This window comes from Hypomesus nipponensis, chromosome 2 (genome assembly GCF_054491055.1).
Source record: "Hypomesus nipponensis isolate SF chromosome 2, ASM5449105v1, whole genome shotgun sequence".
NCBI classification, from domain to species: domain Eukaryota; kingdom Metazoa; phylum Chordata; class Actinopteri; order Osmeriformes; family Osmeridae; genus Hypomesus; species Hypomesus nipponensis.
The window spans coordinates 13,395,638-13,419,726 of NC_140362.1; the positions used below are offsets into that span (position 1 = coordinate 13,395,638).

Below are 24,089 nucleotides of genomic sequence, written 5' to 3' on the forward strand. Positions count from 1 at the left end.
TATCAGACAGTATTGGCAACTTCAGCGTCATCATTTGCAAAATAGATTGTACTTTGCCATAACATAGGATCAAAATAGTCATACTATATTCATAAATAAATAATTAATGAAATACAAAAATAGATAGTTGAAGTTATCATTCATATAGAATAAGTGGCACATTATTATGACATATTTTGACAGTGTCACCTTTCACAATGATGCTACCATATTTATTTGAAAATGCAACAATCTATTTCATTATGTCAAAGATCATCATGGCATAATCCATTTAATGATATCCTTGAACATTTCATTATGACCTTTTGGCATATGACTCATGGTTGATTTTTAAAATATCATGACTATTTTCATCACACAATGACACAATTGGTATCTCCACTTTTCCTTCATAAACATATGCTACAGTCATATGTTTTCAATTTTTTTTAAATGCTACACTTCAGTGTGCATATCCCTGTACAAAAATAACCAATGAAAATGATTCACCTGGGCAGTGGGAGTTTATGACGTTTTTTGTTATGAGATCATGCTTCATATTCAGTGTAATGTCCTACCGTTGTGTTGTAAAGGGTTTGAGGGTATCTCACATGAGGACTTTCGCTGTATATCATCTCTAGAGTGCACACGCTCATGTATGAGAATGTGTGTTCAGCTTTTCTCCTCCACAGGCCTACTCAGAAAGAAGCATGACTGGGTGTAGTAAACCTTTCAAGACTCCCATAACTCGCATATAGTGTTGATACAATGAAACATTTCATTTATGAAGAGGGGAACTTGTTGAATTTTAAAACATTGGGCCTCCTTCAACCCCCACTTTTCCCAAGCAGACAAGTTTGAGGGAATGTGAAGTCCAGAGGGGGAGACACATCCCTGAAAACTCCCCCCAAAACGTTTTGGAGTTTCCTGAAGAATTAGAAATCATTACATTTTCCTAATAATTATCGAAACAAATAATTACCTTTCTATTTCGGTCACTCGGTTTTCCGTCACTGCTCAGAGTCAGAATGCTGTTACTGTCCAGCTAAGCTCCCCCCACCCCCACCCCTTCTTCAGCAGCTGCCTCATAAAAATGTCCATGTGCCCACCATACCCAGGAGAGCAGAGCCAATATCAGCTACTAAATGGTCCATCTCTAATAGGTTCCACTACTACCTTGTTTACTTGACAACCACACGGCACTGTCCTGTATGCCCAAACAATCCCCTCCTTGTTACTGCAGAGTTCACTCTTTCTCTCCGTCCCCCTCCCGACTGCAGGTAGAAATGAGTCATAAACAGACAGCACTCACCGTGGCAGGCCTGTTTTACTGGGTGCTTCTGACACAGCCAGCACTGGCACAATGTCAGTACTCTTTGAAAAAATGCGAGAGAAAAACACCAGCACCGCTGAAGACTCCTTTGTGTCCTGTCCCAAAGGGCTCCCAGCTAAGTTTTCAAGCAAAGGGGCCTTTCACATCGATCGGATGGTAGAAATAAGAGCAGGAGAGCAACAGGACACAGTCTGTGTTTGGATAGTTCAGGGAAAAGCTGAAATAGCCCCAACGAAGCAAAGTTCTTACACATTCGGATTCTCACAGTCAATAAACAACATTAGCCATTCTTTACTTTTCAAAACAGAAGAATGGTTTTGGGCTCTGCAGTCACTACTAATGGGTGCTAGATTCTCATCTTTCAAAGGAAATACCAGATGACCTCTCACTCAACTACCCTGCCTAAGTTGGCAAGTTCTTCACACTATACCGAAAATAGCTGTTCTGTTTTACAGCAAACACTTTTCTAGAAGTTGGATGACTGTGGAATGGGATGCATTAATTTGATGAAAACTGAGCCAAATTTTGCTTACTGCTTGGACGACTTTGGCACATTTTGCTAACTTGGCAATTATACAACTTCGGAGTCGGTCCATGAAAATGCCTGTGAAATGATTAGATGGTTATATATGAAGAAATTACAGCTATTACTAAGTGGTTTTGTTTAACTGATGAAAGTTCACAATGTATTGGTTTCTAATCCTCTAGCATAACATTTAAAGAAATATGTATCCTGTTTTGTGATACCACGTAGTGACATGTAACATATTCCAAGATGCATGTCATGTGTTAAATGAACAGAAGTGTCACAATGGAAACTGTGCAGAGAGTTCAAGATCCACGAGGCAATCAGGCTGAGAGAACAAATGCAAAGACTTGCTAGATATGGAATTTTAAGGAATAGGAAAAACGACATGTTGAAAGCCAAAGGATATTTTTTAAATTGGTTAAATATCCCAGACAAAATCCAAATTCACAAAAAACCTTGAAGTCAAAACATGAATTCAAAGGCCGTATTGTGCCGTATTCTCCTGTTTCCACCATTTTTCATAATGGAGGGCCCTTGGGGAGTAGATTGTGGGAAAAATCCAAGCAACGCTCATCCAAACATAGAATGAGTTTCCTGTTATAAAGAAACGTATTCTTTCTAAATGTATTTAAATCCTAGAACTTACCTACTTTCGATGGAAATGCCCCCAAAACCCTAAAACTAACCCAGAATACATTTAAAAACCCTAGGATAAGTAGTTGAATGCTGTTCTGGTGTTCCCAACTGAAAGGTCACAGGTAAGTTGAAGTCGCTCAAAGCTGGGCTCAAGGGACTCCAAATGTGACTGCGTCAAAGTAGATTCTACTCTCTGTTGAGCCAGTCACCCATGTCCTTTGAGCTGGACCACCGAGACAGCACTGGGAGCCATTGCACAGCATAAGGTAAACCTCACCATAACTTGACTACTACAACAGTGTCTAAGGGGGATGCAGGGTGGTCTCCAAATAGTTTACAGTCTACCATTGCCAAGTTGCTTCTCTGTCAACCAAACCAACATGCAGAGGCACAGGGAACCTTGCTAATGAGGAGTTTCCAGTGTGTCGCACAAATGCCCGCTCCATGCTGCTAAGCTAATGAACAAAGAGGTCAAGAGAAGGAGCTTGCTTGTTAAACAGCCCAGAAATCTGGCGTCAGTCTCATACACCCTCACGTTTACATCTCTATTTCCTCTCAGATTAAAGTGGTGTGAAAGTATGTTTGTGAAAGCTACAGTACAGGCCGCCAGGCATTTGCCGACTGTGAGGTTTCTTGACCGCACATGATCCATGTGTCTATGTTTCTCCATCCAAAACAAGAACATAGTCGGTAACATGAACACATTTCAGCATGCAAAAAAGCAATCTATCACTTGACATGTGTGTCTTTCAGAGAGAGAAATACTCTAATTGGATACAAAGGGCCAACCGTGAAAGGCCAAACATTCCATCAAAAACCTCAGCTCTCCAGTTCCCTGAAAGCCCATCTCTGTCAACTACCGAGTCCAAGAGAGGGATGGGAGAAGACACTGCCAAAGACACCCACCACCATCCTTGCTCCCTAATATCTGTCAAAAGATAAATCGATACAATCTGAAGACTAATGCTGCTGTGCCGGTTGCTACAATTCCAAGCGTCTCCTCTCTGAATCCGAATGCCAGTATCTCATATGAATTTCAATTAATCTTTTGTAGGCTTTTTAGATATGCATCACCTCGCTCACAGTGCGTGTCAGGTTATAAATCAGCAGCCCACAGTCCTGATCCAGAGCCCAGTGCTGACATCAGCAGCGTCGTATTCAATGGCACCAGGATCGAGGTTATCGACCAAGCCAGGGGGCCAAAAAACAATACAAACTCACAGCTAGCACCCAACAGCACCCAAGCATAGCAGAACATCTGCTTAGCACATGTCATCTTTACACAAAGAATAACATTTAAATGCTCCTCCAGCCCTGGTGAGCTCTCAGATGGCCATGTGGTCATCCCTCTCTGAAGACAGGGAGGTTGTGTGTGGGGTAGTTATCACGTAAATTGATGTGATGCCGTAATCCTTAGACTATCCACTGCAGACATATTACCCACCAAAATAAGAGTGGCCAAAAAGAATATTGTCAGCCCCCCCATCCTATCTCGCAAAACCCTGTTCCCATGATATGCATAGCTTGATTTCCCCACTACAATTTTCTCTAAAAACATGACATTACAGGCAATGCTGTGCGCTCTCCAAATTTGTGGTCATGGACATTCTCACCGGAAAAGAGAAGAGAAATCCAATCGCTCCAGGTCCAATCGCTCCAGGTCATGCTGTTTAGCCATGTCTTCCACTGAAGAAAAGATGGGATTCGTTTACACTTATTCATCTGGACGACTGGATTTCGAGCATAATTGCAGTTGCACGTATTTATGTAACTCAGTCGAGGCCTCTAAAGAAAACCACTCTCAAAAAATAATTGGGGGAAAGTGATTAGGAGAGTGAACAAGGGCCTTAACTTCTCTGAATGGTAAACCTCAACACAGACCCCCAGAGAGGATGTAGAAGTGTTCCATGTTTCAAGCTGTAACAATAGCTAGGGGGTCACAGGTCAAACCACTAGAGCTACAGATACAGTTACCACGAAAGAAGCCTGTCTGTGAGGGTAGAACTATAACTCAAACAGGGGACCTTTTTCCTCATCATCTCAGTGACTGCCAGGGTTCAGTCTCACCTTGTTTGGAATATTTCAGGGGTTCCTGTTTTGACAAAATGGCAGTTTAGCATGTCTGCATCGCAGGACAAGAGCAAGGGCCGTAGAGGAAGTACTATAGGGCGGGCTGATGTGAATCCCTTTCTTAAATGAAATTTAATGAGAAAGAACGACGGCCATTAAACCCAATACAGTAACACATAATGTAGTCAGTGCAGTAATACACCACTCCACCATGAACAACACTCCACTGCACAAGGTGCCTAGGGACCAATACAGCCAAAGCTTCTTACTGTGTGAGTAACATCAATTACCAGAGGGGGGAGGGGTGGGGGGGCGGCATCTGACAAAGGACTGAATATTGTTCTTGGCACTTAGACCAAGGAGGAGAAAGAAAGAGAGAGAGAGAGAGAGAGAGAGAGAGAGAGAGAGAGAGAGAGAGAGAGAGAGAGAGAGAGAGAGAGAGAGAGAGAGAGAGAGAGAGAGAGAGAGAGAGAGAGAGAGAGAGAGAGCGCCAAATAGTGATATGCCACCATTTCCTGCTCTGGGCCTCTAACTCAGGATATGAGTGAGGTCAAAGGTGGATCATCAATAGCTCCGGCACACTGAAGTCATCTGTATTGAGTGATTCATGGTGAGCTGAACACAACTTGTTCGGACAGGGCTCCTAATCAGATTTCAAAGAAAACACAGCACTGCTGACTCCAGAGGGTTGAAACCAAACATTGGTACTAATTGCATCTGTCTTCATTTTCCGCAACCGTGTGACACCAACAAAAACGAGAAAGTTGGAAAGAGAAGGAGCAGCTTGAAAACCGCAGAGAGTACCTAAAACTCACCTCACATTTCAGTTAATTACAGTTCCTCTCACAGATTGCCAACTCTGATTGCTTCTGTCAGAAATCATAATATAAAGCCTCTGCAAGCCTTCTCCTGTAAGCCTTCAGACATGGAGACCGAAGGGAAAAACATATATGCCGGATCTTGAATGTGCCATATGTGGGTCTCTGGGAGCCTGGAACCTCCCTCCATGTAAGCAACAGTCACGGAGCACAATTTAAGTTTTCAGACTGTTGCTATTGATCACTCCTCATCGTGCCATGTCTGTCTGACAGCATAGCTCTAACATAAACAGACCTCAAACTCTTAAACACGTGTCAAAACACGGCAGAATGTCATCAAGTCTGTGCCGTCCATCAATCAGTAGCCATCCGTCAATTAAAGTGAGCTTGTAAAGAAAAGCAGGAGGCGTTCCGTTCGGAAGAGAAACAGTACCTCATCAGAACATGTCTTGTTCACACAAACGTCTCCAGACTTTCCCTTTCAGCCTTTTTTTTTCATGAAAGGGCACCGTGCCCCTTTTTGACATTACGGCGGCTTTGGGTGGTAACTGCCTCCCTGTGTTGAGGTTCCTGTTTCCCCTCCAGCCTGGATGCAGGTGCTTGTCCTGCTGACAGGGTTACAGGCCGCTAGTTAAACCAGAGGCCTTTACCATCACGCTCAGTCATCCTCTGAGTCAGCTCTCTATACTGCCTCCCCTCTCAGGCCCCCAGGTCTGGTCTGGGACAGGTCAGGAGCAGGCCGTGGCTCTCGTACAGTAAACGGACGGGCAGACAGGGGAAAGCCCTTTACCCCGAAGGACAGTGTTTGCTTGTTTTAATGTGGTCGCCTCAGTATTTGGGTTTCCAGCAAAAACCCGACCACATATCAACTGACAGCCATGTGCAGACAAGCCCACGGATCGCTTGAGATGAACGTAACTTAAACCGCACACAATGTTATTTTTCGTTTCCCTGACAGAGATGATGACATATCATAGTTCTAGTGCACTTGTGCCCAATAACAACCACGGCTTAACATTTTACAATAAAAGTGCCCTGCGGGCAAACGCAACCCTGCTGTGTTTCAACAATAGCGCAACAGAGCTTCTTCAGTGCAGTAAGTAAGCAGCACTGCAGATGATGACATCAGTCCCGGGAAATGTCTTCGTAAGCGGGTTTGTGCTCAGTTTGCCTCGACAAGTGCGTAATGTGGTAGTGGAGGAGAGTGTGTAACACACACAGATAGACCACTGGGATCCACAGGGGCCCCTGAAGGGGGAAACCAGGAAAAGAGGGCGAGAAAGAAAACAAGACTGAGATGTGCTTCAAATTCACTTTTCCCTTTCAGGAGCTGATGTGGATGGATACTGTATTACAGGCAGTTGTATGAGGCCGTTTTCCTCAAGAGCTGACTGGATCTTCAGTCTTTTGTCACTTTTGTCACAGGCATGTTCTTGACACTGACCACCAAAATATTTTTAGAACTATTTACTTCTGATCCTTGATCTTCTGCTGTTCTTTGTATACACACATGTGTGACTTAAAAAGCAAACCGCTACTTGATATATATATATATGTATATATATATATATATATATATATATATATATATATATATATATATATATATATATATATTGAATACATATATTGAATATTATGTAACATAAATCATTATTATTTAAAAATAAATATTTGTATTATATGTTTACAGGCAGGTTATTAAACAACTCATGCCACCAATGCCCAACGTGTTTTCGTGTTAGTTTCAAGTTGAATGTAATTACATGCAACTACATATAACTACATTCAGAATCTGAATTGTTCTACAAACGCAGAGAGACAGAGATATATAGACAGAGAGAGGGAGTTGGTTCTTACTGTACTGTAAAAGTAAAATCACTTGTCAATGTTGTCGAGGTGGGCGGGCAGTTCGTTGGGTCATCCTCGTAGGGATTAGTTTGTACAGATAAGCCACGCCTACACGGCGTTACCAGGTCAACGACGTAGATAGCTAGCTTTCTGCTGTCAAAGAAAGATGGCGTCCGTGTCAGAATTATACGATGTATCCTGGGAAGGTAAACAAAGAAATGCACACTTTGACACACACTAAAGCAGCGTTATTCAACAAATGAGGGTTTGTGAACTTCTTCCATAGTCAGAATTAGTTGTGGTGTAGTTGTCTTTGACCTCGTTCGATTGACGAGCTAATTATGCTGCACTCCGTCTTGCTAAGTAGCTAGCAAGCTAGCTAGGGGTTACCAGTTAAGCCAGCATCATCGTGTCTCTTAGCAGACCTGTCATTGCACGATTTGGATTGATAGCTAGCTGGCGTAAGTATTGATGCATCTATATTTAAAATGTGTTTCCCCCACCTTCGCTACTTCTAAGTGACATTGGTGTTGCTCTTGTGTCGGGTATCACTGCAGTATGAAAGCGTCATGAACATGCCATGATGGGACTAAGCTAGCTAGCTAGCTAGCTACCTAGCTCAGCATTAACGTTAGCCCGCACAAGAGGCTAGCTGCTCCTGTACTAGTAGTAACTCTAACCGGATGTTAGCGATGAAGGGCTGGTCAGATTGGCGGTCATCATAGTCATAAGCTAACAGTAATTAGTTAAGAAATAACTTAGAAAGCAATAGCTCATGTTGGGCTTTCTAACTTTGTAGCTATCAGCTTCACGATAGCCCAGTAAACGATGTAGTCCCTGCCGTCACCACCTTCTCAAGTGTCTCATTCGTCTGGGTGACTGGGACTCCCCATAAGTCTAATGTGCTGAGAGAGTCGCAGGTCGCTAAAGCTGCCCTTGTAGCAGAGCAAACACCCACACAGTGAGTGACCACAGCTGATAATCATTAGTCGGTAACTGTAACTACGTATATGCTTTTCTGTGTATTGTTTAATTCTGCCCAAAGAGATGCGTGACAAGCTGAGGAAATGGAGAGATGAGAATTACAGGAACAGCGAGCAGATTGTGGATGTTGGGGAAGAGCTAATCGCTGAGCACTCGTCAAAACTGGGAGATGACAGTAAGTACACAAACATCAAATCCAGCCTCGTCATTTGAACTATTTGCAGGTAAAGCCATCCATTTTCATAAGTCGAAGCACTAGTCAATGTGAACACACCTAAAAGGTGTGATTTATGAACGAAGCTGTTCCACAGATTAAGAGCAAAAATGTAGTCCGAAAAAGGTGAGCTTCCATGAAACTGCAGCAGAGACTTAGGGCAAGCCTAACAACTTGACATAATTATATTTGTTTCTGCCAGTATTTTCCAAAACATCATTGACTTGATCACAGTGAACTTGAAGCCAGAACACCGTCCTCACACAGGGTGAAAACATGCCAAACAGTCAGCACTATATCATGTGTGTACAGACTGCTTTGGTTTGTGGTCGCAATGTTGGATGATTGCTAACACAGGTTGTAGTCTGAAGCCCAGGCCCCGCAATTGATTTAGGCTTGTCACGATTGGCCAGGCAGGCGCCGTGGCAGATGAAGAGATCCAAGAGGAGACCCGGCCTCTCTGAAAGATCTCTCCCCTGCGGTGTGGAACCAGAGAATCTGAATGTTCCTCTACACAGGCCCAAACAAACAATGGTGTTTATACAGCTTGAGCGCCTATCTGGAGAGATGGCAGCATAGTATTATTAGTGGAGGTTTTGTCTTCAGCACTACAATCTCGTAAACTAGAATTTCTCAGCAGAGCACGGGTTCCCAGACTAGCAGAGCGCTCAGGTCTGACCTGTGAAAATAGTGGGGGAGGGATTCTTAATGAATATGACCCTGGTGCGTTTGACGCTTGTTTCTCTCTCTGTCTGACAGTCAGCCTTTCCTTTGGGACATTTCTACAGACCGGCAATGCTTGACTGGGGTGGCTAGGGCAACTCCAAATGAGCCGGTGTTTATTCTTGCTGTGGAACCGCACTCCAGTGCAGGATGTATCAAAATGGTTTTACTGATCTGTGGGCATCTATGACGCCCCCTCTGTGACATTGCTCGTAAAAAGGGCTAAACTCGTACGATTTGATTCACGTGGTTGAAGAAAACAACATCCCATATGATTGTTACACTTGAGTAGGCCTAATCCACAGACCCCAACCAGCTCTGTATAAACATATCAAAGGAACTGTGCCTTCCTGCTTAACAGCCCTGTGCGACTCCAGCAGTCATTATGATTCATGCAGCCTTTAAAGAGTGGGGTAAACACTTAACACGCCCTGCTTTTATTGAAACCAGCTCTTTAAATTGGCTATGAAACAAGAGGGCAATTATCAAAACAAGAGTGGGAATCATAAAATACAACAACAACTAAAAAAAAAACTCCAGAAAACACTCGAGGCGTTTGTTTGTCTTGGCATATCAGTTTTCATGTCATGTCGGGTTTTTATTGTTTGTTCTCAATTAACAGGGAGAGCACGGCTTGGCAGAGCCACTTGTCAAAACAAGACAGCTCTGACGTTTAGCATTAATTCAATTAATCGGAGCCATTAGCCAAAGCTGTTTTGTCAGTGTGTCTGATACTGTAACAGTTGAGTGATTGAATAAGCATTTCATCTTTATTGCAAACTGCCCCGGGTGAAATGAGTTAGGGGAGATGATTGACTTTATGAGGAACGCGTCACCCTGTGGCTCAGCCCTGCCGGAGCACCCCGCCGGGACAGGGCAGGGGACGGGATGTAGACCGAGGGAACGGCCTGATTTCAGATTTTCCTTCTCACTGTTTGCAGCCCTCTCGTCCGCTAATGGACATGTTGCATGGATCACGAGTTTTGTTCCTGGTGGTTCCGCATGCACAGCCACAGCGAGTTAGACAAGTGGAAAGTGAATTGGGCTATTGATATAACATGTGTTACGAATAGCTTAAGCTGTCAAGACGTCATTCGTCCGCTGCCAGGCTCCGGTTTGCGTTGGAAGAAGCGAGGTGCGGCGTTGTAGACAGGACCTGCAACACAACAAGCCATCGACGCGTCTATTCATCATCTCTTAGATGTTACACTTGACATTTAACTGGAGGGCGAATTAAACTCAAATTTAAACCCTTCTCTCCCTGTCTCATCCTTCCCTCCATCCCTTCCTCCCCTCCCTTCTTCCCTCTTTCCTTTCCTGTTTCCTGTGCCCAGTTTGGGTAATCTATGAGCAGGTGATGATAGCCGCGCTGGACTGCAGTCGGGATGACTTGGCCTGGGTGAGTTCCTACTGTCAGAACTGAAGCCTCCTCCCACACCCAGTGCCCTCCAGCCTATCACTCACACGAGAGAGCCACCCCAATAACTCCAACTTCCAAATGTGACATAAAAAAAAAGAAAAGAAAAGAAAAAAGAAGCAAAAAAAAACTTTTGTCCAACAAAGTATGATCCTGTCTGTACTTTGGAAAAACAATTTGCTGAGCTGTGGGATATGGTAGTGTTAAAAAAGAAGGACTCCAGAAGCACATAGCTGGTGTTCATGAGGCAAAGCCCTCATTTACAGTGTTGGGCTTATCCCCGATGAGTCATCTGCCAGACCCCCGGTTTGTTGGAAGGGAAAAAACAACAGTGCTTCTCCCTCGTTCGATGGTATTGAGTCAAATGGTACATGAGAAACAGGTGTCTGAGAAAGCAAGGGGTGATGGTTTGTGTGCGTAAATGGGGGCTCGTTTAACTACCCTTGTGGGGATGGACCCCACAAGCATAGGAAAATAACCAAAGATTTACCTTGTGGGTACTATTTCTAGGGAAAGGGGTTAGAGTTAGAATTACATTAAGCACTGGGGTTTGGAGTTAAGGATGGTTAAGGTTCAGTTTAGGGAAAGAAGGATTTTGAATCGGACTGAATTGTCACTACAGGGACAGCTAAACTTTCCTCTGTGTGTATATTTTCCAACGTGAGTTTGTTTGTTCATCACGGTGTATTGAGTGTTTCTGTCTGTACTCTTAACGTGAGTGTGTGTGTGTGTGTGTGTGTGTGCATCAGGGTGTTGGAGAGTGTGTGTGTAACCTCAGCCAGCAGCAGCTGCCTAACCAGTCCTCTTTGCCCACTTCCCTGCAGACCTGCCTGCAGGAGCTGAAGAGGCAGTTTCCAGGCAGCCACAGAGTCAAGCGGCTAACAGGCATGCGGCTGGAAGCTCTGGAGAAGTAAGCACCCTTACAGTAACGTGTGTGTGTGTTTGCGTGGGTGGGTGGGTGGGTTTTTATGTGTGCACGTCTCAGAACTAGGGAGTGTAAGCAGATCCTAAGTGGCAGCCCACTATTGTGTGTGTGTGTGTGTGTGTGGCGGCGGCGGCGGCGGCCGCGATGGATTTCTACTGGAACACTCTGTTCCCCTGGTTAAAAAAGAAGCATGGTGGATGGTTGGATAGTCCTGTGGCCCTCTTCCCTCAGTGAGGGAATCCCCAGGAGGAAGTGGTCTGATGCCCTCTGTTATTCTGGGGGTCCCTCTATGCTCCTGTTTCTCTTTCTCCATCCCCCCCCCCCCTTCTCTCTCTCTCCTTCTCTCTCTCTCTCTCTCTCCCTCTCTCCCTCCCTCCCCCGTCTTGTTGTGTTTTGGTTTTGCGTGAGCTGACTATTGGAGAGAGAAGGGCCTGTAAATATTGACATGTCGCCACAGCACCAGCCTCCTTCCCTGCTCGCCACTGTTTTATTTTCAACTCTGCAATTCCTAAAAAAGAGAGACAGAGAGCGTGAGAGAGGAAGATAAACAGGGGTATTACTCACAGCCCAGCCTAGGTAGGGGTAATTCTATCTGTTCTATCTGACCTCCTACTCCTGGCCAGACGGGTGGTGGGTTGTGTGTGTGTTGGGGGTGTGTTTGTGTTGGGTGTGTGTGTGTGTGTGTGGGGGGGGGGGGTGGTGGTGTTGCTGTGTCAGGGCTGAGGTGATAATTGAGAGCGATTGCTACTACTTTGTCACATTGAATAAACACACTCGCAGGGCCTGAATTGGAAAACACAGGAATGACAGCGATTCGAAGCAAACACGCGCGCACACATCGCATTGAGCCCTAAGTGAAATAAAGCGAATCAAAGTGTGTGGCGAGCAGCCGCCCGATGCCCCGTGAGATGTGCCAGCATGCCGCTGCGGGGCAGACAGACGAGGTGGGCGTGAGGGCGGGCGGGGCCCTGGAAGCGGAGCCTCCCTGGGATAATAGGAACCAGCTCTGCTTCTGTTGCAGGCCGTCTGTGGGCGCAGCGAGGCAGGTTTTGATCACCCAGCCCCTGCTCTAGCTGCTAAAGCCTTCGCCTTCACAGATTGGCCCTGGTAAAAAAAAAAAAAAAAAAAAAAAAGAATACTAAAAAAAAATTGGAATTTGGGAATCATCCCCGAATTGTGATTGGACATGACAAGTGGAGTGCACACGCCTCCCCACCGCTCTGTCTCTTGCCGGATTCCGAATCGTATGATTTGATATTTACAGCTCATAGCTTCTTTTTCTCAGACCTCACATACATAGCGTTGTTGGATATAGGCCAATATAGTGCTCATGGATGAGAGAGTTGCCCAGTCTGAATGGCAGGAGGATTGCAAGGGGTTATGTAACACGTGTACCGTTACCAAAGTGACTGAATGGGCTGTAAACAGAGTCCTGATTGGCCCTGAGCTGTATTTGATTTGATACAATCTCGTTCTCTGGCTGGACTTGCTAGGCTGTGCGTCGTTAAACCTACTGATGTGTTTCCTTCTTTTCGTGTGTTTTGTAGGTACGAAGAGGCCAGCAAGCACTATGATGCTATCCTTCAAGATGACCCCACCAACACGGTAAGGAGGAGTCCTGGGTTCACATCCCTGGTGACTGTGTCCTGGGTTCACATCGATGGTGACTGTGTCCTGGGTTCACATCCCTGGTGACTGTGTCCTGGGTACACATCCCTGGTGACTGTCCTGGGTTCACATCCATGGTGACTGTGTCCTGGGTTCACATCCCTGGTGTCTGTGTCCTGGGTTCACATCCCTGGTGACTGTGTCCTGGGTTCACATCCTTGGTGACTGTCCTGGGCTCACATCCCTGGTGACTGTGTCCTGGGTCCACATCCCTGGTGACTGTGTCATAGCCTCAGTTTTAGTCAGATGTTAGTTGAAGCTTGAGCAGAAAATAAAGGTTGGTTCTTTCACAAGAGCGTAGAGGAGCCATGTGTGTTGTAAGATCAGGGGGCCTCAGACGGCGAACCCTCTTTGATTTCCCCCTTCGTAAACAATAGATATCTTGCATTCCATGCAATCTTCTTTCTATCAGGTTTCTGTGGAATGACTAGCAAGTCTTTGTCATTCCGGGAATCTGCCAAGCCCACAGCACCAACCCAAACCAGATCCTACCTGCTTCTAATTGTTTCCATAAGGACATGTGGCCACGCAAGAAAATAAATGTGTTAAAGGGTTTTCAAAAGAAACCATGACCTTGTTTGTTTTGGCGAGTTCTCCTTCTGAAGATGCTCAGCAGGCTTCCTGCTGGGACACATGGACTTGCTTAGATGTATTAAACACGTTCTCTTGGCTGGCGAAGTGCGAGAGACCAACCAGACATTTGTTCTTTGGACGCCATGTGAGGATTCGGCACCTCAACGACTGTCTGTTTCTAACAAATGGGAGGCTCGGCTGACAAAGTCAATAAACTACACCTTCCTCTGATTCAGTCCCCCCCCTTTACCCAGGGGCTGGAAGGAGAACAGGCCCCTCATCTTTATCTTGCCCCTCCGGAGGGTAACAGCTGTTGCCTTCGGGGTGGAATCCCTCCCTCCCGAGGCTTAAATGTCTATCGCTAGACCAAGAAAACTGCAGCTCCCAGGATTTGAAGTGTCAAACAAGGTTGCGTGGGTCAAATGTGAGGATTTACCATTGCATGTACGAATCAGATGACCTCGTAATCATCTTGTATGGTTTTGGTGCTTCTCCTTATCAGCTGCCTGACAAATGAGTTATAAATCCCAGAACCTAAACTGTAGCCACACTGTTGGTAGAGATGGACTACTTTTCTTCCATAGTTGAAGCTCCTGACCACCACCATTACACCACTCCCTCCCTCCCCCCCAGTTCTGCGTTCTCTTCTTGTTTACGTTTCTCTGTCTGGTGGACTGGACTAGGGTTGGTCTGCTCTGTTAGCCTTCATGAGTTAGACCCCCCAATACTGTTACCGTTGAAAGCTGGCCACTATAGAGAGACTCTTTCACTGAGGACAGATGTGGAGGAGTTCAGGGCCAGTTAGGTAGTTAGTGAAGTATATACCAGTGCCAGCAGCTCCGCAGATACATCAGCACCGGAGTGTTTATGGGATGGTTTGGCTGAACGGAACTATGGGACATCTTTCCTTCCCAAAACTGCTTAACCCCCTCACTCCTACAACCTTCTCGAGACTCCCTCCCTCTCTCTCCATGGGAATAGACCCCTGCTGGGTGTTTCTCAGCAGCCAATAGGAGCACCACCCAGGCACGTCCGGGTCCAGGGATGGGATCGGTTCCACTTCCTGACTGGCCGGTCTTCCACTGAGACCACAGACCTGCCAATCAAAATCTGGGGGGTGGGAACGGAAGAAGCGTGCTCCTCTGTCCCCTGGAGTCGTCCAGCGCGGCCCTTTCCCACCATCCCTCTTGACTGCCGAGGGTGCGGCGGGAGGGTGGAGGCCCCCGGGGCGGTGACATCATCTTGGGTCACCTGTCTGCGGATGGGCGATATCTCTTGTCTTCCCGGCACAGCCGACTCTGCGTGCCCTGTAACACGTGGGCGGGAGCGGCCGGAGGAATGGCAGAAGACTGGCAACCTCAGCCTGGCCTCGGTGCCGGAGGGAGCGGAGATGGGGAAACTGAGCTGTTGCTGTAATGGCAGGCTGCGCCGTGGACACGGTACCCATTAACCGAAATTGTTGAATCAACAAGATTTGCTTCAGGTTTCTCTGCCATGGTGGTGTCGAAAAAATGCTCCTTCTGTTAGCCCCTTCCATATATATGTTCCAGTACCTACAGCAATGATCTGGCAAAATGATTCTGTGCCTGTGTAATCGCTCCTTTAAAAAAAAAATCCTTTGTCAACATCCTGTTCTTTGATTTGAGAACTTTTGGACGGCGTAGTGCTCACAGTTTTTGGGGTATGGCGTTGACTTAATGAATTGTTTATTTCACTTTTAAGCCGCAGAGATGTCTTATCTAGGAGATGTTGACGTCCCAAACCTCTTATTTCATCTCAACCACTCATTAAATTCCCATAATGGGTTTGTAGAACAAAGAGAATGTAGAGGCTGGGGTGAGGTGAGGTGAGATGAAGCTAGCCCAGGTTAGGATTAGGTTACAGTCAAGGTTTGGTCGAAATCACTGAATGTCATGTTGAAAGAGATTGGAAAGAGATTGGAGATGAGCGAGAGAGAGAGCGAGAGAGAGAGCGAGAGAGAGAGCGAGCGAGAGAGAGAGCGAGCGAGAGAGAAAGAGAGAGAGAGAGAGAGAGAGAGAGAAAGAGAGAGAGAGAGAGACAGTGCGCGGTTTGGAACTGTTCCTGCTTTTATAAAGTGCCGTGTGACTCTCTGGGCTACCAACTCCCATATGTTCTTTATCAGAAAAAAAACAACAAAAAAAAAGATCCGAGAGGAGGGAGGGCACAAGTGCAAGATCCAGTCCAAAGTTACTGTAGTGTTCTGCTGGCGAGGTGAGCTATTGGACCAGGAATGAATCCACATGTTAGCAATTTAGTGAGAAGTGAGTATAAATTCCTGCCTCTCTCCGAGCGTGAAGCCTCAGAATATGCTCCGTGTAAGACGGTGTGATCCTCACAGCAGACCTGTGTTTTATGGCTTGTGGGGCTGGGGGGCTGGGGGGGGGGGGGGAGTATCTGGTGGGGCCTCTGTGTCAGTGTCTGTCCGTGAGCAAGAGTGGTGGGGGCCAAGGGGTGTGGTTGTCGGAGACCCCTCCCCCCTCCTCCTCCCACACACCACGATAGGCTCATCATAACAGGTTTGACGAATGTGTTGCTTGTGACGTCTGTGTGAAGACGACCTTACGGCTGCGTTTCCCCGACCTTACGGCTGCGTTTCCCCTGCCGTCCACACCTGTGGGTTTTACATTTACATGCAGTCATTTAGCAGACGCTCTTATCCAGAGCGACTGTACACGGCTGTAAAACCCTGAGTTGTCTAGATTGTTTGCCAGTCTCGCACTGCTCCTGATACATCCCCGTCATTAAGGGGGTAGGTTTTTCTGATTTGAGTAGCTGTTGGGCGGCTTTTTGTGTGCGCGCGCGTGTGTGACGGCTCTGATCTCAGTGGGACTGATGTAGTGAATTCTGGTGACGAGTGTCACATGTGTACTTCACTACCCACTCCTCGGGGAGAGATCTCTGCCCTCCAACCACAGACACACACACACACACACACACACACACTTTCTGGCAGTCTCTCATCCCGTGGAGGAGCCGGCACCTGGAAAAGTGTTGGGAGCGATGTAAGACTCTCTGATTCAGATGGATGAGTATCTAATCCACCATAAGGTCAATGCGCCCTCAAACCCAACCAGAGCAATTTGAAGCTGATGTCAGGCGGGCTTTTGAAACCCCCCTGTATATATACACGTGTGTGTGTGTGTGTGTGTGTAGCCCACATACCGTAGACACACTCGCAGGCGTTGGGTTTCAGGGTAGCGCTCCATTTCCCCCCCCCCCCCCCCCCACTTAGACGAGGATGAGTCACCCCTCTATCTGCTGCTAAGCTCCCTGCTCTCTGGCAGCGCTGACTCATGATGGATGGGTTGGCCCCGCCCAAGCCCCTCCCCCTAGCACAGATGAGCTTCCCCGTTCGACCTGCAGCCGCCCACAGCGCCATCCTTAACAGCCACACGCTGATGTGGGGTCTCACAGGGCCCCTCAAGGTGCTGCTCCGGCTGGTCGAAAAGTGCTGAGTCAGGCCGGTTCAGGACGACTTGCTGCTCCGGGTGGGGGGTGGGGGGGGGACTGTGTGTGTGCGTATCAGGTCTGTCTTGACAGCCTAATTTGTCTCTTTGCTCATGTTTTTTTTTTTTTTTTCATCCATTAAACCCAGTTGTGGAAACGTTTATTCCTTTGACAATGAAAATATTTAATGTATGAATTTGATACCCGATACTGTCAGCTTTCAAGGAAGTATTTGCAACCTTTTGTTGTTCGCCCCGTGAGCCCAGGAGTGGAGAGGTTTTCCTTGACTCGAAGGCACAAGGGCCCACATTCCACACATACTCACACACACACACGCACACACACATCCAAACCCCCCCCCCCCGCACCCGGGTGGAAGTGAAACCCGCCGAGAGCAAGACTGATGCCTTGTCTTTGTCATTTCTCCTTCCAGGCCGCCAGGAAGCGTAAGATCTCCATCCTCAAGGCCCAGGGGCGGAGCTCCGAGGCCATCAGGGAGCTCAACCAGTATCTGGAGCAGTGAGTGCTGTTTCACCAGGGGATTAGCCCTCCTCACACACACACACCTCCCGGAGCTTTTTAATTAAAAAGGAGTTTGCCTTTGCTGGTCGGGCACAACCTGTCTGCCCCCCCCCCCCCCCCCCCCCAGCATTGTCAGTCTGCTCCCATGGTCCCGGTGTGAAAACGTTTCCCAACACCCGTCCCCGAAGCTTGTCACCGAGGTCCTCTCCCCTGGGCGGTCCCGTGGCCTGGGGCCAGCCCCCGGCAGGAAGACCTGAGCTTGTCTGTGTTTCTTCTGCAGGTTTGTGGGCGACCAGGAGGCGTGGCACGAGCTGTCGGAGCTCTACATCAACGAACACGAGTAAGGCACTTTTTCCCAACGCGCAGCACCTCCTACCTGTAGACCGCTCTCAGCTTCTCAGCAAGGGGTCTGTCGCATCGCCTGGCCTTGCCCAAACCGGGCTCGGCCATCCAGCCTGGCCTTGCCCAAACCGGGCTCAGTCATCCAGCCTGGCCTTGCCCAATGAGAGGTCTGTCATGTGGCCTAGCCTAGCCCAACCAGGGGGCCTTTCCAAAGCCTATCTAATCACCCCCTCCTCTCACCCCCACTTCTGAACTCCCCCACCCCCACATTATATCGGTTGTCAGAGCAACCTGAGGGCCAGACAAGAGCATTGTAAGAAGAATCATTTTGTTTGTGTCACTTTTTTTCTTTTCTTCATCCCTCCTTAATTGTTTGGCTGGTGTGTGTGCGCTTGTGCACATGTGTGTGTGTGTGTGTGAGAGCACCCCGTCTCCACGGTCGCCGTGGTGGGAGCGCAGTCCAGGCAGGAATGTCCATCGGCAGGGGGGGGGGGGGGCTACTTATTGGATAGCCGGTGTTTTTTGTGTGAAGAGGCTTTATTGCTCTAGTGTCCAGAGGAAGCCGTGGGTGAGAGGATTATCTCCCAGCTTAGCCCGGCACTCGAACATCCCACCATTCACTCCCACCAGACCCTTATCTACAGCCGTGTCAATCTCCTTTCTCTCTTCTTTCTTTATTTTGGGTCGCAAGCTCTCCTTCCCTCCCCCCCCCCCCCCCCCCCTCTCTTCCGGGCCAGCACGGCATTATCGCCTCTCTTTTCCATGGAGAAAGGGAGAGGGTGAGGGAGAGATTCCCAGGGGAAGGTGTTGGCTAGAATAAACAGGAGAGGAGTGGAGGGTGGGGGGAGGGGGATGGTCGAGGAGAGGAACTGTGTAGGGACAGGCCTTCAGGGAAATGGCTATAAATATACCCACCAGATGGGCAGACAGACAGACAGGTAGGTATGAGGTAAGCGGGCAGGCTGTTATAGACAGGCCCCCTAGCAGACAGACAGACAAGTAGGTATGAGGTAAGCGGGCTGGCTGTTACAGACAGGCCCCCTAGCTGACAGACAGGTAGTTATGAGGTAAGCAGGCAGGCTGTTATAGACAGGCCCCCTAGCAGACAGACAGACTGAGGCCGACCTCTGTGATGCAGGTTGGGGCACCACCACCACAACAGCAGCACATCTGAAAGCCTTTATTGGGAGGAAGTGGTAATTGTAAACAGCCCCCAAACTTCCAAATACCCCTACACTATTTGCTCTCGCTCTCTCTATCTCTGTCTCTCTCTCACGTGCGCGCTCTCTCTCTCTCTCTCTCTCTCGCTCTCTCTCTCTCTCTCTCTCTCTCTCTCTCTCTCTCTCTCTCTCTCTCTCTCTCTCACCTCTAGTTGCTCTAACCAACTCTGATAGTCTGATGGGTTCCCACTAGCGTGCATGTCGGCATTCGGACCCCTCTCTTCCCGCCTAAATAGCCCGTCTGCGTCAGAGCTGTGTTTTCCCCTTCTGCCGCTGCCAGTGAAATTGCCCCCCCCCCCCCCCTCCTAGCCCACCACCACAGCCTCCATTAGGGGTTGTAGCCGCAGCAGGGTGACGCAGCAGCAGCCGCCCAGACACACACATCACTTCCTGTCCAGGAGCAAGGCCCATCTGACACAGGAAGCGGGGTGTGCGAAGCGCTTCTGACCAGCTCGGCAGTCTGGACTCTAATGATGTCATCTGAGTTTCCCAGGCTTCAGCAGTACTAGGAAGCCTCCTCGTCCCCCCCCTCCTCCCCTGTCCATCTCCTATCTGAGAGCTGCAGATCTGAGAGCTGTGTGTGTGTGTGTGTGTAGACTAGGTCATAACCGGGTCTCCGCTTTGTCTCCCCCCCCCCAGCTATGGGAAAGCCGCCTTCTGTCTGGAGGAGCTGATGATGAGCAACCCTCACAACCACCTGTACTGTGAGCAGTACGCTGAGGTAACCTGCCGCGAGGGCTCGATAGCAGACGGTGTGTTTGTGCGGTGCGCGCGCGTGTGCGTACAGGGTTGTTTGTACGTTTGTCCGTGTGGTGTGTTTGTGCCTGGGCCACGTGTGCCGCATTCGTGTGTCAGTGTTCGGTGCGTGTGTGGGTGGTGTGGGGGGAGGGGCTAATGAGCTGCGCGTGTTTGACCACGAGCGCTCCGTCTCTTCTCCCTCAGGTGAAGTACACCCAGGGCGGGATGGAGAACCTGGAGCTAGCCAGGAAGTACTTTGCCCAGGCCCTCAAACTCAACAACAGAAACATGAGGGCCCTGTTCGGCCTCTACATGGTGAGTGGTGCGCGTGTGTGCGTGTGCGTGCGTGACAGGGAGGGGCTGTTTTAGTAACATTAGGCCTGCTCTTAGACCCCTTCTCATTCATGGCCTAAATAAATAAAGTAGTTGGGATGGAGAGATGTGAAGCCAGAGAGGGTGAGAGGGGGAGGGAGGGAGGGGGGAGGGGGGGGGGGGGGGGGGGGGGAGGGAGCGAGGGGGGGGGGAGAGAGAGAGAGAGTGGGAGGGGGGAGAGAGAGGGGGGGGGGGGAATCAAGAGGAAGCAAAGGGGAGCGAGAGACCCGGGGGGTGCTCTGTGGGGTGTGTGTCGTGACCAGGGAGTTCGTCCAACAATGTGATCCTGTCCTCCGCCGAACGCTGCTTTCATCTCCATATTTATTTAGAGAGGAAGTGGTCCATTAGCACCAGTGCATCATGAGAGAGTCTGACATAGGAACACAAACACAGCCAACAGGGGGTGGCGGGGGGGGGCGGGGGGGGGGGGCGGGGGGGTAGGATAGAGTAAGGTCTGTTTGTGTTGGCGGGGGCGGGTGCGGTGGGAGGGGGGACACTGTGTCGAGTAAAGGTGTGTGTCTGTGTGTGCTGGGCGGGTTTAACCCGTAACCAAGATGGTTTCGTCTGTAGACCCAGACCAAGTCAGACACCTGTGGTGTTGAAAGGTTCCATCCCAATGGTGGGAAGTGGTGGGGAATGGTGGAAAGTCGTTTTTTTTTTTCTTCTTCTTCAAAGTGCATGTATCTGTCATACCTTTTGCTTCCGTTGTACAGAACGACGGAGAGACTTGGAGAGGGCTTAGTGGGTTGTGAGGGCGGGGGGGGGGGGGGGGGGAGGGGGGGCAGGGTTTGGGCGCGTACACAAGCTGAGGCAGGGTTCTGTCACCACGGTTTTGCCGTGAGGGAGAGGTGGGGGGGAGGGGGGGGGGAGGGGGCGTTAAGTGACACGGCAGGCTGCGCCGGTGGAGGAAGAGCTTTTACGTACAGGACGTTAAAGAGAGTCATTTTTTCCTCCCAAGTAACGCCGCCGCCCCGCGTGTCGCGGGGCCCCGGGCGTTTCATCCGGCCCTAATGACCGGGCCCGGTGGAGTCCACCGCACATTCATCTCAATTACGCTCACACAGTGCAGCGCGCGGCTTCGCCAACTTTTCAACGTGACGACACCTCTCTTTCCCCCTGCCCCCCTCCATCCCCCCCCTCCACCCCCCCTCCCGCCCGCTCCAGTCGGCCAGCCACATCGCTGCCAGCCCCAAAGTCAGCGCCAAGGTGAAGAAGGACAACGTCAAGTACGCCGCCTGGGCCGCCAATCAAATCAACCGAGCCTATCAGGTGAGTCGGTGCGAGGGAGGGTGGGAGGGCGTGTGTGTGTTTGGGAGTGGGGTGTGTTTGGGGGGGGTGTCAGGACTGATTTGTTGGGCTCTGGTTATTTACTGGCCGTCTCATTCCTCTAAGTAGCTCCGGTGATGCACCCCCCCCTCCCCCCTTCCTGCTGCTTGTCTTCTAGCCAGGCCCCCCCACCCCCCTCCTGTCTACCAGCCAGGCCCCCCCCACCCCCCTCCTGTCTACCAGCCAGGCCCCCCCACCCCCCTCCTGTCTGCCAGCTAGCCCTCCCCTGACAGGACAGACTCTGACAGTAGTCACTCTACCCCCACCACTGCTCTTGGTCGCTGGGGATGCACTACTGGAGGAGGAGAGGGGTAGAAGAGGTGGAGAAGAAGAAGAAGAAGGGGGGATGTGTTGAAAGAGAGGAAGGGCGGTAAAGGAAGAAGGGGAAAAAGTGAAGCAAGTCTCAGATGGACTGAACTGGTTTATACTGTTGCCATGGCACCTCCAGTGTAAATGTCAGTTTAATACGAGTATTTTCCTGCCATACGGGCGATATACGTCTGTATTTTAGATGGCGCCAGTTAAACATGTACCAGCTTAGTCTGCAGGCCTGCTGAGAGAGAGACCGGCTCCCTGCTGAGAGAGAGACCAGCTCCCTGCTGAGAGAGAGACCGGCTCCCTGCTGAGAGAGAGACCAGCTCCCTGCTGAGAGAGAGACCGGCTCCCTGCTGAGAGAGAGACCGGCTCCCTGCTGAGAGAGAGACTAGCTCCCTGCTGAGAGAGAGACCAGCTCCCCGCTGAAAGAGAGACTAGCTCCCTGCTGAGAGAGAGACCAGCTCCCCGCTGAAAGAGAGACAGGTCCCTGCTGAGAGAAACTCTGTCTCTGCTGATGCTAAAAGACATACCGGCTACCTGCTGAGAGAGATACTAGCTTCCTGCTGAGACCGGCTCCTTGCTGAGAGGGAGAGGCCGGCTCCCTAAAGAGAAAGCGAGCGAGAGAGAGAGATAGAGAGCTCCCTAAAGAGAGACCGGCTCCCTCAGTACTTAAGGAGGTGTTGTTCTATGCACTTTCCCCTTCCCAGAGACCTTTCACACGTTGTTGCAGAGCTTGAGACGAAAGGCGAGGTTATCACTGCGTCTCTGGCTCTGGAGAGGAAACTTGATGGTGGAATGCGATAACATTGTCTCTTTCCTGTCACTGTCTCTCTCCTCTCTCTCTCTCTCTCTTTCTTTTCCTCTCTCTCTCTCTCTCTCTCTCTCTCTCTCTCTCTCTCTCTCTCTCTCTCTCTCTCTCTCTCTCTCTCTCTCCTCTCTCTCTCTCTCTCTCTCTCTCTCTCTCTCTTCCCCCTCTCTCTCTCTCTCTCTCTCTCTCTCTCTCTCTCCCCCCTCTCTCTCTTCTCGCCATACCTCTTCCCCGTGTGTTGCAGCTGGCTGGTCGTGGCACCAAGGAGAGCAGATGTTCAGTGAAAGCTGTGGAGGAGATGCTGGAGTCCATGCAGATCACCATGTCCTAGACCGCCCCACCTCTTCCACCAACACTCTCCTCCCCAACCATCGCATGGCGAAACGGCAGCTCTGTTGGACCCCTCCCCCCCCCCCCCCCTCCACCACCACCTTTCTGTTCAAGAGGAGTCGGGCTTGGGCCTCATAGACCATCTAAGTAGCTCTGGACTCATCTTAACCTAGCTGATAGTCAGCTGTGTGTGTGCGTGTGTGTATGTGAGAGAGAGAGAGAGCTGCGATCAATTCCAGGTCTTTCTCGGGTGTGAAGCATGTTCGAGCTGAAAGTCAGAGCCCCTACATGGAGATAATGATGATGATGAGGGTGCAGGATCTGAGTTGGACTGGGAGGACAGGCTGGGTGTCGAATGAGAGCGACCCGACTTCCTGCCGTTAAAGAGACCAGGTTAACAGGATGTTAACATGTCTGCCTGCCTACGCTGTGGAGAGAAGGTCGAGTGGCCTGTCTGTCTGCCTGCCTGCCCGCCTGTCTGTCTGCCTACATGGCTGTCTGTGTCCTCCAAGGTCTCCCCGTGTCTCTACATGAAACCAGTTGATCAGAATGAAAACGTCTCTTTTTTTCCCTGTCTGTACATCAAGATGTCTTAATAAAGGGTTGACTTGTTGAAGAGGCTTCCCGTCCGATTCTTTCCGTGTGATGAGCCTGTGTAGAGCTGAGGGCAAATGCACTTTTCCCCTCTCTCTCCTTCACTCCCGGTCTTTCTGTCTCCTGTTAACCGACAGCGTCGTAATCCCATTGAGTCCCGGAGTGTTTTTACAACAAAGGATCAGAGTGCACACGTGCGCGTACTCAAAGGGAGCCACACACACACACACACGCACTTTTTGCAGCGGAGGAGCAGAAAAGGTGTGTCCCGTGCGAACCTGTCTGGTCTCCTCCAGCACCATCTCTCTCTCGCTCTCTCTCGCTCTCTCTCGCT

At 49.4% G+C, this 24,089-nt stretch overlaps 1 protein-coding gene across 1 annotated transcript; it reads left to right on the forward strand.

Annotated features, from left to right (window-relative positions):
• The first annotated feature begins 7,311 nt into the window (after positions 1-7,311).
• Positions 7,312-23,777, forward strand: emc2 (ER membrane protein complex subunit 2). The gene is made up of 11 exons (XM_084707107.1): positions 7,312-7,422; positions 8,262-8,375; positions 10,472-10,536; positions 11,379-11,464; positions 13,027-13,084; positions 17,622-17,707; positions 17,991-18,050; positions 19,912-19,993; positions 20,215-20,325; positions 21,547-21,651; positions 23,076-23,777. Exons 1-11 carry the CDS (start codon positions 7,383-7,385, stop codon positions 23,160-23,162), a joined length of 894 nt encoding a protein of 297 aa, XP_084563233.1. The 5' UTR covers positions 7,312-7,382; the 3' UTR covers positions 23,163-23,777.
• The last annotated feature ends 312 nt before the right edge of the window (positions 23,778-24,089 follow it).

What these genes read in the sequence shown, in the direction of transcription:
- emc2 (XM_084707107.1), top strand. Translation starts at nt 7,383, where the DNA reads ATGGCGTCCGTGTCAGAATTATACGATGTATCCTGGGAAG. An exon ending in GTCAAAACTGGGAGATGACA is followed by an intron (nt 8,376 to 10,471) that starts GTAAGTACACAA and finishes TCCTGTGCCCAG; the next exon opens with TTTGGGTAATCTATGAGCAG. An exon ending in CTCTACATCAACGAACACGA is followed by an intron (nt 18,051 to 19,911) that starts GTAAGGCACTTT and finishes CCCCCCCCCCAG; the next exon opens with CTATGGGAAAGCCGCCTTCT.